A 14272-nucleotide genomic window follows, 5' to 3' on the forward strand; every position below is an offset into this window, starting at 1 on the left:
GTTTCTTCAGGTGGTTATTTTTCCAGACTCTTTTGTGTCGTTTTCCAAAGGCGCTATTTGCCTTGGCGAGTCTGTTGTCTATCTCTTTGTCGATCCTTGCATCAGATGTCTCACGTAGACACAAGTCAATGGGTCCCTACCTACATAGGGAATGGTTGGGGCCAGTTGGTTTTGGCCTGTCAGTCCATAAACGTCTGCATCAGACTGATGGTAAGTCAGATGGTGAGGTTGCAATGTACTTCCAAAATGTCAGGAATTTCTGGATTCCCAGGAAACTCATCAGGGAGTTGTTTTCTTTGGCCCAAAGTCCTCTGGCTCCAATCACGAAACTGAAGAACTGGATGTTCTGGCCGCCTGTGAGCTCTTTTATCTCTGAGTCCAGGTGTCGGTACTTGTCAGCTTTCTCCTTCCAAGCTTTCTGAATGGATTTGTTGTTGTCCTCATACTGGATGGTTATGCCCACAACAGCGACGTTGTCGTTTTTCACCAAGATTAGGTCTGGCTTCCATAACGACCCATCGCCTGCATGGAGGTATGGTTCAACGAACGGGGTCCATCCATACTTCTTGGCCTTATCCTTCAACACGTCCACGATCTTATTGTGGCGTTTAATCCTGGCATTCTTCATGCTCAGGCACCGTCCTGAGATGTGTGCCAATGTTTCATTGGACGTCCGACACCTTCTGCAGGTCTTGATTGCAGAAGGCTTGCCGTGGCTCCTGGTACACCTTGTCGGGTACAGCCCACATTTAAGTAGAAGGGCATTGACGTCTTGATGCCCCTTCCAGGTCTTATTGTTTTTCACCCACGAGTTGGAGATTGTATCTCCATGGAATTCATTAATGCCTGAACCCTGGCATGCAAGGCCCGCCCACTTGCTGAATTCCAGCACCCTCCATTCGGGATATATATTAGGGGGTCTCTGTCTTCTTACCCCTATCATCCCGATTTCCGTCTCCAGAGTGTCCCCGTTTCTCTCCGACTCATCATCACGGGGAACCAGCCTGCTGCTCCCCTGTTGAAACAGTTCGATTTCCCGGAGCAATGAGAGACTTTTTAGTTTCTCGATCTTCTCGTCATTGCTTACGCCCGCCATTCTAAATGACGCAGCAATAACCTTGTCGGGAGAGCGGCTGAGACTTAACCTCTTCCTAATCACCGCAGATGGTATTTGCGTTTCCAGTTTTGGGAGAGCGAGACCGCCATCTCTATTTCTGGAATACAGGACTCCATCAGCTGTTTCTGGGGGGAGATGGAGGATTTCTTTCACTGTCTTCTTGATTAGGCCGTCCAGTTCTTTTAGACAGTTTTGCGAGGCCTCTGTTAACGTCAGATGGAAGAATGCTCATAGGATCATGTGGGTCTTTAACAGCTCGATCTTCTGGATCGGCTTGAGTTTGGCCAACTGTAACTTCTGGAACCAGCCCTCGAATCTCGTTTTCCAATCCATCATGGTGACGACGCACCATGGGTCCACTCTTGCTCTGAGATACTTCTCTATCTTTCCAGGTGGTATATATCCGATTCCAGACTTACCAAAGGCCCACTCCTCACGGCAGTTGTAAAGGAAGGTCTTCCCCTTACAGGTCATGTGGAAGTCCTTTGTCTTGTTGACATTCACCTCCAGTCCAGTTCCTTTGCAGAATCGTTGCAGGATTTTGATGTTCCTTTCCATCCCTTCATAGGAGTCACTGAGGATGGCAATGTCATCCACGAAGGCCAATGCTGTGCAGCAAATGGTCCCTTCATTGGAGCTCATGTGCACTCCCGTGCCTTCTCTCTCCAGGGTGCAAATTAACGAAACTTATCAATTTGAGCGTTTAATTAATCGATCTAAGCAACGTTATTATAAGTTGGGTGAGAGAGCACATAAGAGTGGCAGGTTTCACGGACTATTAATGCTGTTAAAAAGAATTCAACAGTTACTTATAAACCTAAGGAAATCAATGATCAGTTTTATTCATTTTACAAAAATTTGTATACTTCCGAGGGGAAACAGGATAGTGGTTCTATTGAATCTTACTTATCTAAATTAATGTTACCAGCATTGGAAGAGGAGGATGTTATAAAATTAGAAGCTCAGTTTACAGAATTTGAAATTAAGGAAGGTATGTTGGAGTTGCCAAATGGGAAGTCACCAGGGGATGACGGATTTTCTGTGGAATTTTATAAATTTTTTTAATGAAGATTTATCCTCTGTGTTTGAGGAGGTATTACAACAAATAACTGAAGAGCACGAGTTGCCGGAATCTTGTCTAGTGCTTTAATTACTGTGATTCCAAAAAAAGATAGAGACTTGTTGAAAGTGTTTTCATATAGACCTATTTCTTTACTGAATGTAGATTATAAAATCATAGCAAAAGTGTTAGCAAATCGACTTGCCAAGTATTTTCCTAAATTAATACATATTGATCAAACAGATTTTATTAAGAATATTCAGATAATATTCTTCGATTAATTACTTTGGTTAATGCATATCAACAGCAGCCCAGGTTGCGCTTGACGCCGAAAAAGTTTTTAACAGGGTTGAATGGGATTTTTTATTTAAGGTGTTGGAAAAGTTTAAATTTGGCCCTTTTTTTATTGGTTGGGTTAAAGCTTTATATACGAACCCGATTGCCAGGGTGGTGACAAATGGTCAAGTTTCATTACTGTTTAAATTGACATGTTCAACCCGACAAGGGTATCCATTGTCACCAGCCCTGTTTGCATTGGCTATTGAACCAATGTTAGCTCAAAGAATAAGAACAGATAAGAGGGATAAGAGTTATGGATGAAGAATATAAGATTCATCTATTTGCAGACGATGTTTTGATATATTTGACAAATCCAGAACAATCATTGCCGCATCTGCGGTAATGTTTATTACAATATGGAACATTATTTGGATACAAGGTTAATTGGGTTAAGAGTGAAATTTTACTAGTTGGAGAAGGAGATTATTCAGAATATTAAAATATTATTAAATTGAAATGGTCATAAAATTAAATATTTAGAAATAATTGTCAATGTTGATCATCAATCTTTATACAAGTTAAATTACGTTCCTTTATTAAAAGAGATTAAAACAGATTTAATTAAGTGGAAAGATCTCCCGTTAATTTTAATTGGCCGAGTTAATTGTATTAAGATGAATATTTTTCCTCAAATTCAATATTTATTTCAATCAATGCAGTGTTTCTTTCAAAGGGATTTTTTCAGGATTTAAATAAAGCTATGAGAGAATTTTTATGGAAAGATAATTACCGCAGGTAGCATTATATAAACTTACTTGGAAGTATGCGTTAGGTGGGCTTCAATTACGCCATTTTCAAAATTATTATGAAGCAGCCCAGTTGAAATTTATTAGTAGACTGATGAATTTGGACCAACCCCCGAGTTTGGCTAAAGTTGAGATGGCTTGTATTTCTGAAGTTGAGGTGCATCAATTTATATTTCAATGGAATGTAAATTTGTTGCAGGAATATAATATGCCGATATTAAAATATCTATTAAAGGTATGGACTAAAAAAAATAAGATTTTAGGATCAAAAGGTAAATTGTAAATTTTAACTCCACTATATAACAATCAGCTTATTCCTTTTTCAATGTTTAATAATCATTTAAATTGTTGGGACTAAGGGTATAAAGATGTTACAGGATTGAAAGAGCATTTTGATATTGCTGAAAATTCTTTGTTTGTTTATATCAACTTCGAGCTTTGGTGAAAGACATGTATGGAGATGATTTTACCTGTATTGACGGAATTCGAGTCTTTGATTTCTTCTATACCAAAAAAGGGTTATATTTCTGTTATGTACCAAGAATTACAAGACAATATCGATAAACTGGAATGGAAGAAGTCTAAGCTTAAATGGGAAAATGATTAAACCTTTGATTTTCCTGAAGACTATTGGGCAGCTATGTGTCATGATAGTGTTATTAAATTGACAAATGTGCAGTATGGGATGGTTAATTATAACTTTTTACATCACTTGTATTTAACCCCAGAGAAATTGAAAAAATATAGTTTTAGTAATTTGGACTCTTGTTTTAGATGTGGTTGTATGTACTGGTACTTTTTTTTTTTACATGCTGTTTGGTCTTATGTTTATGTACAACCATTTTGGCAAGAAATTAGGTTAACTTTGGAAAAACTATATGACATTAAGTTACCACTAGATCTATCTATTTTTTTAATGGGTTATATGATTCCTTTAAAGGGATTAGGGTTGGATAAATTTCAAATTGCATTTGTACGCTTAGCATTGTCTGTAGCTCAAAAATGAGTAGGAAGTACATGGAAAGATAACATAGTGATTAATATAATGCGATGGCAGAATGAATTGAAAGGTTGTATTGTTATTGAAAGAATTACATATAATCTGTATGATAATTATTCTTTTTTTGTTAATAAGTGGTTACCATATTTGGAATATGTGCACTTAGATGTATTTTGATTTATTATATATTCTTAGTTTCTGTTTATATATTTGTGGCTCTCCTTAAGAGAGCTGGCTGATGGGGTGGGAGGGTGGGTGGGGACTTTTTCTGTTTTTATATTTAAAATTGTCTTTATGGAATGTATGCTGTATTATTACTAATGATCTTTCAAATAAATAAAGTTTTTTTAAAAAAAGATCAAGAAAGAAGTGCGAGGTATGCAAAAATATCCATAGGCCAAAGTAAAGCAAATCCAAACACCAAATTCCAATTGTGTGGTTATAAATTATGCATTCATTGCTAGTTAATGCATTTAACTAGTTTCTCATGCATGCTTCCTTGATCCCACTAGAAGTGCTGTATTCCTTTCAGGAGTATGAAAGTATGCATTCCATTACCAAAATAGTATGACATTCACAGTAGTTTAAAGTTACTTTATAGTGTTATCTTCCACCTATTTCAGAGACTTAGTTACCTAAAGGAAAGTTAACCCAGAGTTTTTTTTTAAATATTAGCTCCTGCTTTGAAAATAGAACTTGCCATTTAAACAATCAAAGAATGGCAAAAAGATTACGCCCATCACATCCACATCAAGTCTACCAAAATGCAAATTTCATAGCAAAATCAATCAGCGCAGTCCAATTTCTCAATTAGCAAGTTAGTAAATTCAATACAATATACTTTTAATAAGAAGTGAAAAAAGGAAATTAAATGAACTTTCTCTTCCACTGGAAGCCATCTATCATCTTCTCGTAGCTAGTTAAAGAAAAATAAGGTGGAGGTGGACTAGTGTGTAACAAAAGGAGACCTGATACAAGTTAGGGGAATATTAGAAACAAAAAGCTTCTGAAATCAGTACTTTAAAGTTCATTTTAATAACTACATGTCTACTTGTCTCTCAATTTGTCACAGGAAGCTGGAGGGGGGAAAAAAAATCAAGAGTTAAGTGCAACTTAGTGTACTGATCTGAACTGAGGTCCAAGGATATCCTCTTCAAGTGATGTCTTTGTACATTGATAACTTCTTCATACCAGAATTAAACTAATACCATGTGTAGTTCATTTCAAAAACACAAAGAAATGCCAAGATAATTAAGAAACAAGCCAACAACTGACCAATCCTGCAACCAGCATCAGAAGACACATCGACTATTTATCATCTTCATAGTGGGCAAGTTCTTTTACACATAACCCAAGACATTTAATAAATTATATTTTTGGTTCGTCCAAGTGACATTTTTCCAGAGGCGAAAAGGAACGACAGTGAAACAAATAATATCACACTACTGCCACCTAATGCCTGTGAAAAGCAGAGAACATTTTTGGATCCTTATATCCCACACTAAAATAGGCTTGTATCCTTTTTAAAATTTGGATGTTTGGTACAAATAAATCCATTGATAAACACTCTATTTGGGTTACAAATGCCTGACCTATGGACACTACTTTTCATGAATGATCTGCCAAATTATTATTAAATTGAAAAGTTTGACATATACCAATATGTTCATTTCTACTCCTTCCTCTCGACATCTACTTTTAGAAATTGTTCTCTTCTCAATCTTGTGTGCTTTTTTGCCATTGATTACAATACTATGGAGATAATGGTTACCATCATTGAGTGATTTTGGTGCATTTTCTGACACAGAGAAAATTAACTTATGGACACCTGTAAAACCAGAAACCATTTGTTCCTCAGGGACAGTCTATAATTGAAGGAATGTAGGATGTTCTGCCTGACCAGTTCCCTTTCAATTGTCACTGATATTATAGCAACAGATTTCAATTACTGTAATTGCTTCTTTCTTCAAGCTTAAAGCTCCCTCACATATTACACCCAGTCAATACCACAGACCCAAGCAAACTCTTTCCCAAACTTCATGATCCAAGCCTCAGTATCCGTGCTCTGCAATTGGACCTCTGACTTCCTGTCTTACTCATTTTCACTGAATGCAGTCTGTAACAATATTTCTTCCCCAGTCACATTCAAGAATGTGATAATGATAATAAATTTGCCATAAGCATTATGCAATGTACGTATGCACTAAAATTCTTTTTTATATACTTTAAAATTTAAAACCACAAAATAAACATTTACAATATTTCAAATTCAATCCCAATACACCCCTATATATAATATATCTTTCAAATATATATAGACCCAGCCACTGTATATCCACTTAACAGAATTCACATACTCAACACCACATTAAACTATGAGATGGTTTAGATGCCCAATCCCCCAACTGTTTGTCACTTCAGAGAATTGTTAGCTACAAACTTTGCAATACTGATAGAGTATTTGGCCAATCAATTTTGCTTTTATAGATGCTTTTGAAGTTGAATTTCTATTCTGACTGCATCTGCTGGCAATCACATTGACAGATATTCAAATCTACTGTTCAAAAAGATGAATATTCTGAAATTAAATAATAATTAAAATATAATAATTATTATATACCCAATACAGTAATTATTTCAGAAGGCTTTTTTGTAAAATTATCATGGCAATTTGTTACTTTCTAAAACAAAGACTCAGTTTTCAAATTACATCCCTTTCAACCAGATGGAAAAGTATTGATTACCTATAGCAAACACTCAAGATATTTTAAAAATGTATAAATGTAAGCTCTTGCTTTCATTTGACCCATCAAACAAAGGTCCTACCTAATTATTTAGAATAGTCAAAGGGCTGTGGCACTAAAGAGCAGAATCCCCTTGTTCCTAGCTGAAAACACTGTCTCTATATTGCTACTAGAAAAAAAAATTGAAACATCACCATTCTTGTTGTTTGCAAATATTCTGCATTTTCTTATACAACAATTCATTGCATGCAAAAAAGTTACTCAAGAACTGTGGCACCAAATAGATGCATAACAGAAAGGATGGTTATGCTGCTGCAGTCCTGGGAGGAGAGGCAAAGAATCTTCCAGTACTCTTCCCTGGGGTCCTACTGCCAAGGATTTATGCTGATGGTTGTGTACAGGTTTAAACTGCTTTTCTGAAACATCGGAGAACCCACAGGAGTCCATGCTTAAGATGGAAATGCCCATGCTTGGTAGCCCAGACCACGAAGGTTGAGGCTTCTAGGGAAGCAGCAGACCAGCATCCCTGTGAGAAAACCCCTATCTGGCAGGAAGTCACAGTAGCATCGTGGAGCCACAAAAACTCTTTTGGTTCATGAGGCACAAAAACCAAGAATTGGGTGAAGAGGAGGCTGTTCTTTTTGGGATGGATTTAATTTGAATTTGGCTGGATTCACAAGATTAATAGGTTTGAAGCCAAATTAAGTAATGGTGTGATAGGTCAGGATAGATGAAAATGAAAACAAGTGTTTGGACAAAGAAATATAGTTCTACAGCAGAAAGGATACCAGGCTCAGATGGTTGGACAGAAATAGGAATTGGATAGCTGGATTGAGCAGATATTAAAGGTTGACATTAAGTGAGAAGGATCTTGGCTCAGAAAGCTGAATTACTTTGACTTGGAAATAAGTACAAGGGACAAAAAAAAATCAGTGGAACGGACTATTGAATTGTTGAATAGACTATTAATCAAGAAATAATTGCATTGTAATACAAGTAATAAAGATAATCATGGGAACTCTAATCACTAAATTGATTAGACAAATAAATTTGGCAAAGGTACTTCTAACGATGAGTTCATGGAAAACAGTTAAAAGTTCCACAGAAAAATAGGCCACATTGGAATTTGTTGCAGCTCGCAGAACAAATTTTCAGGATTCAACCCTTCAGGTAAATAATTAGCAAACCTATATACCACTTTCCCAGGAAAGAACACAGATGGGCCAATGCCAGTGCATCTATTACACAATTCAGTTATTGGATTCCATGAGGTCAGATAGCATAATTTTATCATGCCAGAATTTCCCAGCTTTGCACTGCGGGATCTACCTCTCATTCAACTAAAATTGACATGGGATCAGAATCTCAATGTGCTATTAATTGTTCTCTAATATTTTAAGAGGCATACAGCACAGAATCCACACTGACCATCAAGCACTCAGTTATACTTATCCCATTTTATTCGCTACATTCCCATTAACTCTCCTGGATTCTATGACTCACCTCACAATCAGGACGAGGTTATGATTAACCTAACAACCTATCTGTCAATGGGATACCAAATACCAGAGGCCCTGGTCTATCTCCTCAGCTTGATTAACCCTCAGAATATAGACGAGTTCCAATAGGAAAGGAATATGGTAATAAGTTAAATCTAACTCAATTTGATCCAATATGGTTTGGAAACATTTAATTTAAAGATAAATATGTCAATGTTAATTACTATTATTAAATAGACTCACCAGCAAGATCAGTCTCTGATACTTGTGTCTCAACTCCTGTTGACTGTCTGATAGACCTGCTCCCAGAATTTCATACCAATCCTTTTGAAGAGTATTTGAACTCATAGTGCTGTAGGTGCTTTACACATGTACCTATTTGAAGTTTTTCTCCCACGAAAAAATAACTGTCGTAATGGATTTTGGTTCTGTGTAGTCAGTATAATCAGCGTACAGAGATATAAACGTACCTAAAGAAAATAACATGAAAAATAATATAGAATAATAATAAAACTAAAGTTATCATCATTACAAAATGAAGATATAGTTGAGGGAATAGAAAAATGGGTTACGTAAAGGAAAATTATGAGTATGGGTGACTCAGCTCCAGGAATCCAGGTTCAGTCTGGACTATCTTCAAGGAGGTGCATATTCTCCCAGTGACTGTGCGAGGTTGCTCTCTACATGCTGGTTTCCTCCACATCGCAAAGATCTTCTGAGAGGCTAACTGGCTATTTAAGATACCCTAGTGCAAGTGAAAGGCAAATAAGATTTCTGGGATAGCAGTCAGGATTTTGGACCATCCATTCAGATACACTAGTTCAAATTCCAGCATGATGGTTGAAGGCTTTAAATTTAAGTTATTAAATGAGTGCAAATGTGAATGTATTGTCATGTACACTAATATAATGTACAGATGCACAGAAATTCTTATTTGCTGCAACCCCACAGGTATGCAAAGTACACCACTACAATAGTGCAAATTATTTGTAACAATATGTCAATACAGAAAAAAGATAGACTAAATTTGTGTAATATAAAAAAAATCTACTAATCTTTCATTTCCTATACATATGGTGACATTCACATAGCTACTCACTCATTTAGTCCACCTATTAATAGTAATAGGATCATTGGCGATCATGGAAAATAAACTAATTTTCCACTACAAATATGGAGCTCCTAACACCAACTACATACCATCCCCTTGGTCTACTACCACACGCTGGACTCCCCGGTGTGCACGTGCATTAGGCCTAGGGGAGGATTTGAAATCGGGGCTCGGGCATTGGGAGCTGACTGGGGAGAAAGGAACCCACCGACTCTCCAGTGAGTGTTCCACCAGTCCAGGAAGCCTCCCCAGGGATCAGTGGTAGGGACGTGTCGGGGATTGGCAGTGGCGGTTGGAAGGACTCAGTGATTGGCAGCAACGTTGCAGCCAGGAATTTTTGGTAAGAATTAAACATAATCTTAATGCTTAAAAAGCCTTCCCTTGCTGTTTGTTGTTGTTCAAACATTGATAGAAGTGATTTGCTGTTGCTACTAAACTGTTTTTAAAAAATGACCAGTTATCCGAAAAGAATGTTTATCCGACATAGGCCCGGTCCCAACCATTTTGGATAATCAGAGTTGTACTGTACTTTATGTAACAAAGATAAAGATACAGAACCAATGTTTTGGGCTTGAGCCCTTCATCAAGGTATGGAAAAATGGAGCAGGCGCCCAAACAAAATGATGAAGAGTGAGGGAAGGTGCATGGTCCCAAAGGGAGGTAATAGGTGGATAAAGGTGGGAGAGCATACCAGCAAAGTGGGGGAGGGGGGGGATGGCTCTGTGAATGGAATGGGAAGGTGGTGGAGAGCTGAGGAAAGAACACAGAGGGATGGGGAAGAGAGGGAGAATGGGGAGTAGGCTAGCAGAAACCTGACAAGTCAAAGTTAATGCCATTCGGTTTGAGTGTGCCCCAAAGGAAAATCAAGAGTTGTTCCTCCAATTTACGGTGATCTTGGTGTGATAGTACACAAACCCATGGACAGACATGTCAGTGAGGGAGTGGGATGCAGAATTTAAATGGTTGGTGTCCCTGACACTGATGTGGACAGAACAAAGATGCTCAATGAAGTGAGGGGGAGAGAGATGAGGGAGGGCATTTGAGGCAAGAAAGGTACAAGGTTCGGTGTATTGTTGTTTTATATTAATGTGCCTTGGGTTTTGCTCCCTGTTTGGAGATGAAACACAAGTTTGCAGATGCTGTGTTTGTAGTAAAAACACACAGAAGTACGGAACTTGGCCGTCTTGCAATGTCCATAGGAGGTAAAGATATATTACTGACATTTCAGGCCTGAGCCCTTCTTCAAGAAATAAGCAGAGAACAGGAAAGATAAAGAATAAAGAGACAGAAGACAGGACAGGGATGGAGTTCAGACCAACAAAAGGTGTTAATTGGATATGGTAAGAAAAAAGGTGAGAATTGACTTTTGTTCTGTGCAAGGAAAGCGAGGGGGAGGGCAAAAGGAGAGAGGGGGAGGGCAAAAGGAGAGAGGGGGAGGGCAAAAGGAGAGAGGGGGAGGGCAAAAGGAGAGAGGGGGAGGGCAAAAGGAGAGAGGGGGAGGGCAAAAGGAGAGAGGGGGAGGGCAAAAGGAGAGAGGGGGAGGGCAAAAGGAGAGAGGGGGAGGGCAAAAGGAGAGAGGGGGAGGGCAAAAGGAGAGAGGGGGAGGGCAAAAGGAGAGAGGGGGAGGGCAAAAGGAGAGAGGGGGAGGGCAAAAGGAGAGAGGGGGAGGGCAAAAGGAGAGAGGGGGAGGGCAAAAGGAGAGAGGGGGAGGGCAAAAGGAGAGAGGGGGAGGGCAAAAGGAGAGAGGGGGAGGGCAAAAGGAGAGAGGGGGAGGGCAAAAGGAGAGAGGGGGAGGGCAAAAGGAGAGAGGGGGAGGGCAAAAGGAGAGAGGGGGAGGGCAAAAGGAGAGAGGGGGAGGGCAAAAGGAGAGAGGGGGAGGGCAAAAGGAGAGAGGGGGAGGGCAAAAGGAGAGAGGGGGAGGGCAAAAGGAGAGAGGGGGAGGGCAAAAGGAGAGAGGGGGAGGGCAAAAGGAGAGAGGGGGAGGGCAAAAGGAGAGAGGGGGAGGGCAAAAGGAGAGAGGGGAGGGCAAAAGGAGAGAGGGGAGGGCAAAAGGAGAGAGGGGAGGGGAAAAGGAGAGAGGGGAGGGGAAAAGGAGAGAGGGGAGGGGAAAAGGAGAGAGGGGAGGGGAAAAGGAGAGAGGGGAGGGGAAAAGGAGAGAGGGGAGGGGAAAAGGAGAGAGGGGAGGGGAAAAGGAGAGAGGGGAGGGGAAAAGGAGAGAGGGGAGGAGAAAAGGAGAGAGAGGGAGGGGAAGAGGGAGGGGAAAAGAAGAGAGAGGGAGAGGAAAAGGAGACAGAGGGAGGGGAAGAGGGAGGGGAAAAGAAGAGAGAGGGAGGGGAAAAGGAGACAGAGGGAGGGGAAAAGGAGAGAGAGGGAGGGGAAAAGGAGAGAGAGGGAGGGGAAAAGGAGAGAGAGGGAGGGGAAAAGAAGAGAGAGGGAGGGGAAAAGGAGACAGAGGGAGGGGAAAAGGAGACAGAGGGAGGGGAAAAGGAGAGAGAGGGAGGTGACTGGTGACAGGGGAAGAAGTGGGGTGGTTTAATGGAAACCTCAGAAGTTGATGGAGGCTGCGGTGTTGTTCCTCCTATTTGCAGCTGGTCCCAGACTGGCAGTGCATGAAACCATGGTCAGGCATGTCAACGAGGGAATAGGACAAGGAATTGAAATGGGTGGCCACTGGGAGATCCAAGCTATTGTGGCTCCTATTTGATATGTTATTATGTTCAGGCATGAGCCCTTCTTCAAGATATAAGCAAAGAAGAGGCAAGTGTCAGAATAAAGAGTGAAGAATGGCAGAGGGTGGAGTCCAGACTAACAAAATGTGTTAAATTGGATAAAAGAGTAGAGGTGATCCTTGATTTTGGCTCTGTGAAAGGAGGCAGTGGAAAAAGAGAGAAAGTGTTCACAGGCATTAGGGAAAAGTCACAAGGGGAAGGGGGGTGGTTTAAGAGAAATTTGGAGAAATTAATATTAATGCCATCGATTGGAGGGTGGCCAGATGTTAGATGAGACAATGTTCCTCCAATTTGCAATAGGTCTCAGTCCATGGACAAAAATGTCAGCAAGGGAATGGGACAGGGAAATGAAATAGGTGGCCACTTGGGAAATCCTTGCTATTACAATGGACAGAGCTGACTGGGGTGCTCTATTCCTGCTTCTACTTGTTATATTCTTGTATTCAGATCTGAGCCCTTCCTCAAGGTATAAACAAAGAGCAGGAAGGCATCAGTATAAAAACTGAAGAATGGCAGGGGAAGGAGTCCAGACCAACAAAAGGTGTTAATTGGCTATGATAAGCAGAGAGGTGAGAATTGATTTTGGCTCTGGGAAAGGAGCCAGAGGGAAGAGAAAGAGACAGACAGAGCTCGGGAAAAGGTGACCAGGGTTGGGGTGAGCAGCACATTTATGGAAATCAGAAAAGTTCAGAATCAAAATTTATTGTCATGAACAAGTCACAAAATTCAAGTTTTGTGGCAGTGTAGCAGTGCAAACATTTATATAACCAGCTTTACAAAAATTAAAAAAAAATAGTGCACAAAATGTAAGGCAGTGTCAGTGGTTCACTGATCATTCGGGAATCTGATGGCAGTGGGGAAGAACCTGTCCTTGTGCTGCTGAGAGCTCGTCTTTGGGCTCCTGCACCTTTTTCCTGATGGTAGCAGAGTGAAGAGGGAATGGCCTGGGTGGGGGAGAAGTGGTATTTGAAGATAGATGCTACTCTCTTCAAGAGGATAGAGGATGAAGTTGATGTTAATGCCATCCGGTTGGACGGTGCCCAGAGAGAATAGGAGGCAATTTGAGGGTGGTCTCAGTCTGGTAAAGCATGAGACGATGGACAGACATGTCAGCAAGGGAAGAGACGGGGAAATGAAATGGACTCCAGGCCCGAAAGGTCGGTCATCTCTCTTTACCTCTTGTAGACGCTGCGAGACCGGCTGAGCTCCTCCAGCATCTCCGTGGGTATTTATTTGCTCCCTGTTCCTTCAGCGCCCGCTGACTTCCCGACTCCTTCCAGCAACTCACACGCCGATGCCGAGCGGATCGGGAACAACGCGCAGCCCCTGCGGCCTCGGGCTCTGCTTCAACCTTCCGCCGTGGAGCGGGAGCCGAGACTGGCCGGGGTCGGGGGGTTGCCGGCAACGACCCAAACCGAAGGAGTGACGCGTGCCCGCGGCCTGGCCTGAAGTCGGAGCCGGCAAAACTCGCTCGCACGGGGCCAGGGAAACTTTGGCGGGGGCAGGGCGCGCGCGCAGCCGAAGGGGCTGGACGGAAGGCGCGGCCGTTGGAGGGCGGCGCACGCGCACCAGGGGACAACTTCCCAAACAGGTCCGTCCCGGAGAGGGGAGGGAGTTCGACACGGATTGAGAGCGAGGGTTATTTGGGAAAAGATTGGGGGGGGGGGGTGTGACCATGGAAGTGAGGAAGTGGGGGGGGGGGGTGTGACCATGGAAGTGAGGAAGTGGGGGGGGGGGGGTGTGACCATGGAAGTGAGGAAGGGGGGGCGTGACCATGGAAGCGAGGAAGGGGGGGGGGTGTGACCATGGAAGCGAGGAAGGGGGGGGGGTGTGACCATGGAAGCGAGGAAGGGGGGGTGTGACCATGGAAGCGAGGAAGGGGGGTGGTGTGACCATGGAAGCGAGGAGGGGGGGTGTGACCATGGAA

At 41.6% G+C, this 14272-nt stretch overlaps 1 protein-coding gene across 4 annotated transcripts in view; it reads right to left on the bottom strand.

Annotated features, from left to right (window-relative positions):
* dnajc24 (DnaJ (Hsp40) homolog, subfamily C, member 24) overlaps positions 1 to 13956 on the bottom strand; it is a 67841-nt gene extending 53885 nt beyond the window's left edge. For 3 of the 4 annotated variants that reach the window (XR_011346387.1, XR_011346389.1, XM_069902872.1), the window contains exons 1-2: positions 13522 to 13942; positions 8749 to 8975 (exon numbers count right to left, since the gene is read on the bottom strand). Coding sequence is in view for 2 of the 4 variants with exons in the window: in XM_069902872.1 (XP_069758973.1) it covers positions 8749 to 8853 (105 nt within the window). In the remaining 2 variants the exon portion in view is untranslated. Of the gene's footprint in view, positions 1 to 8748; positions 8976 to 13521 lie in introns of all 4 variants that reach the window. The other variant, XM_069902866.1, reaches the window with a different exon arrangement.
* Between the last annotated feature and the right edge of the window lie 316 nt (positions 13957 to 14272).

Source organism: Narcine bancroftii, chromosome 1, assembly GCF_036971445.1.
Source record: "Narcine bancroftii isolate sNarBan1 chromosome 1, sNarBan1.hap1, whole genome shotgun sequence".
NCBI lineage: Eukaryota > Metazoa > Chordata > Chondrichthyes > Torpediniformes > Narcinidae > Narcine > Narcine bancroftii.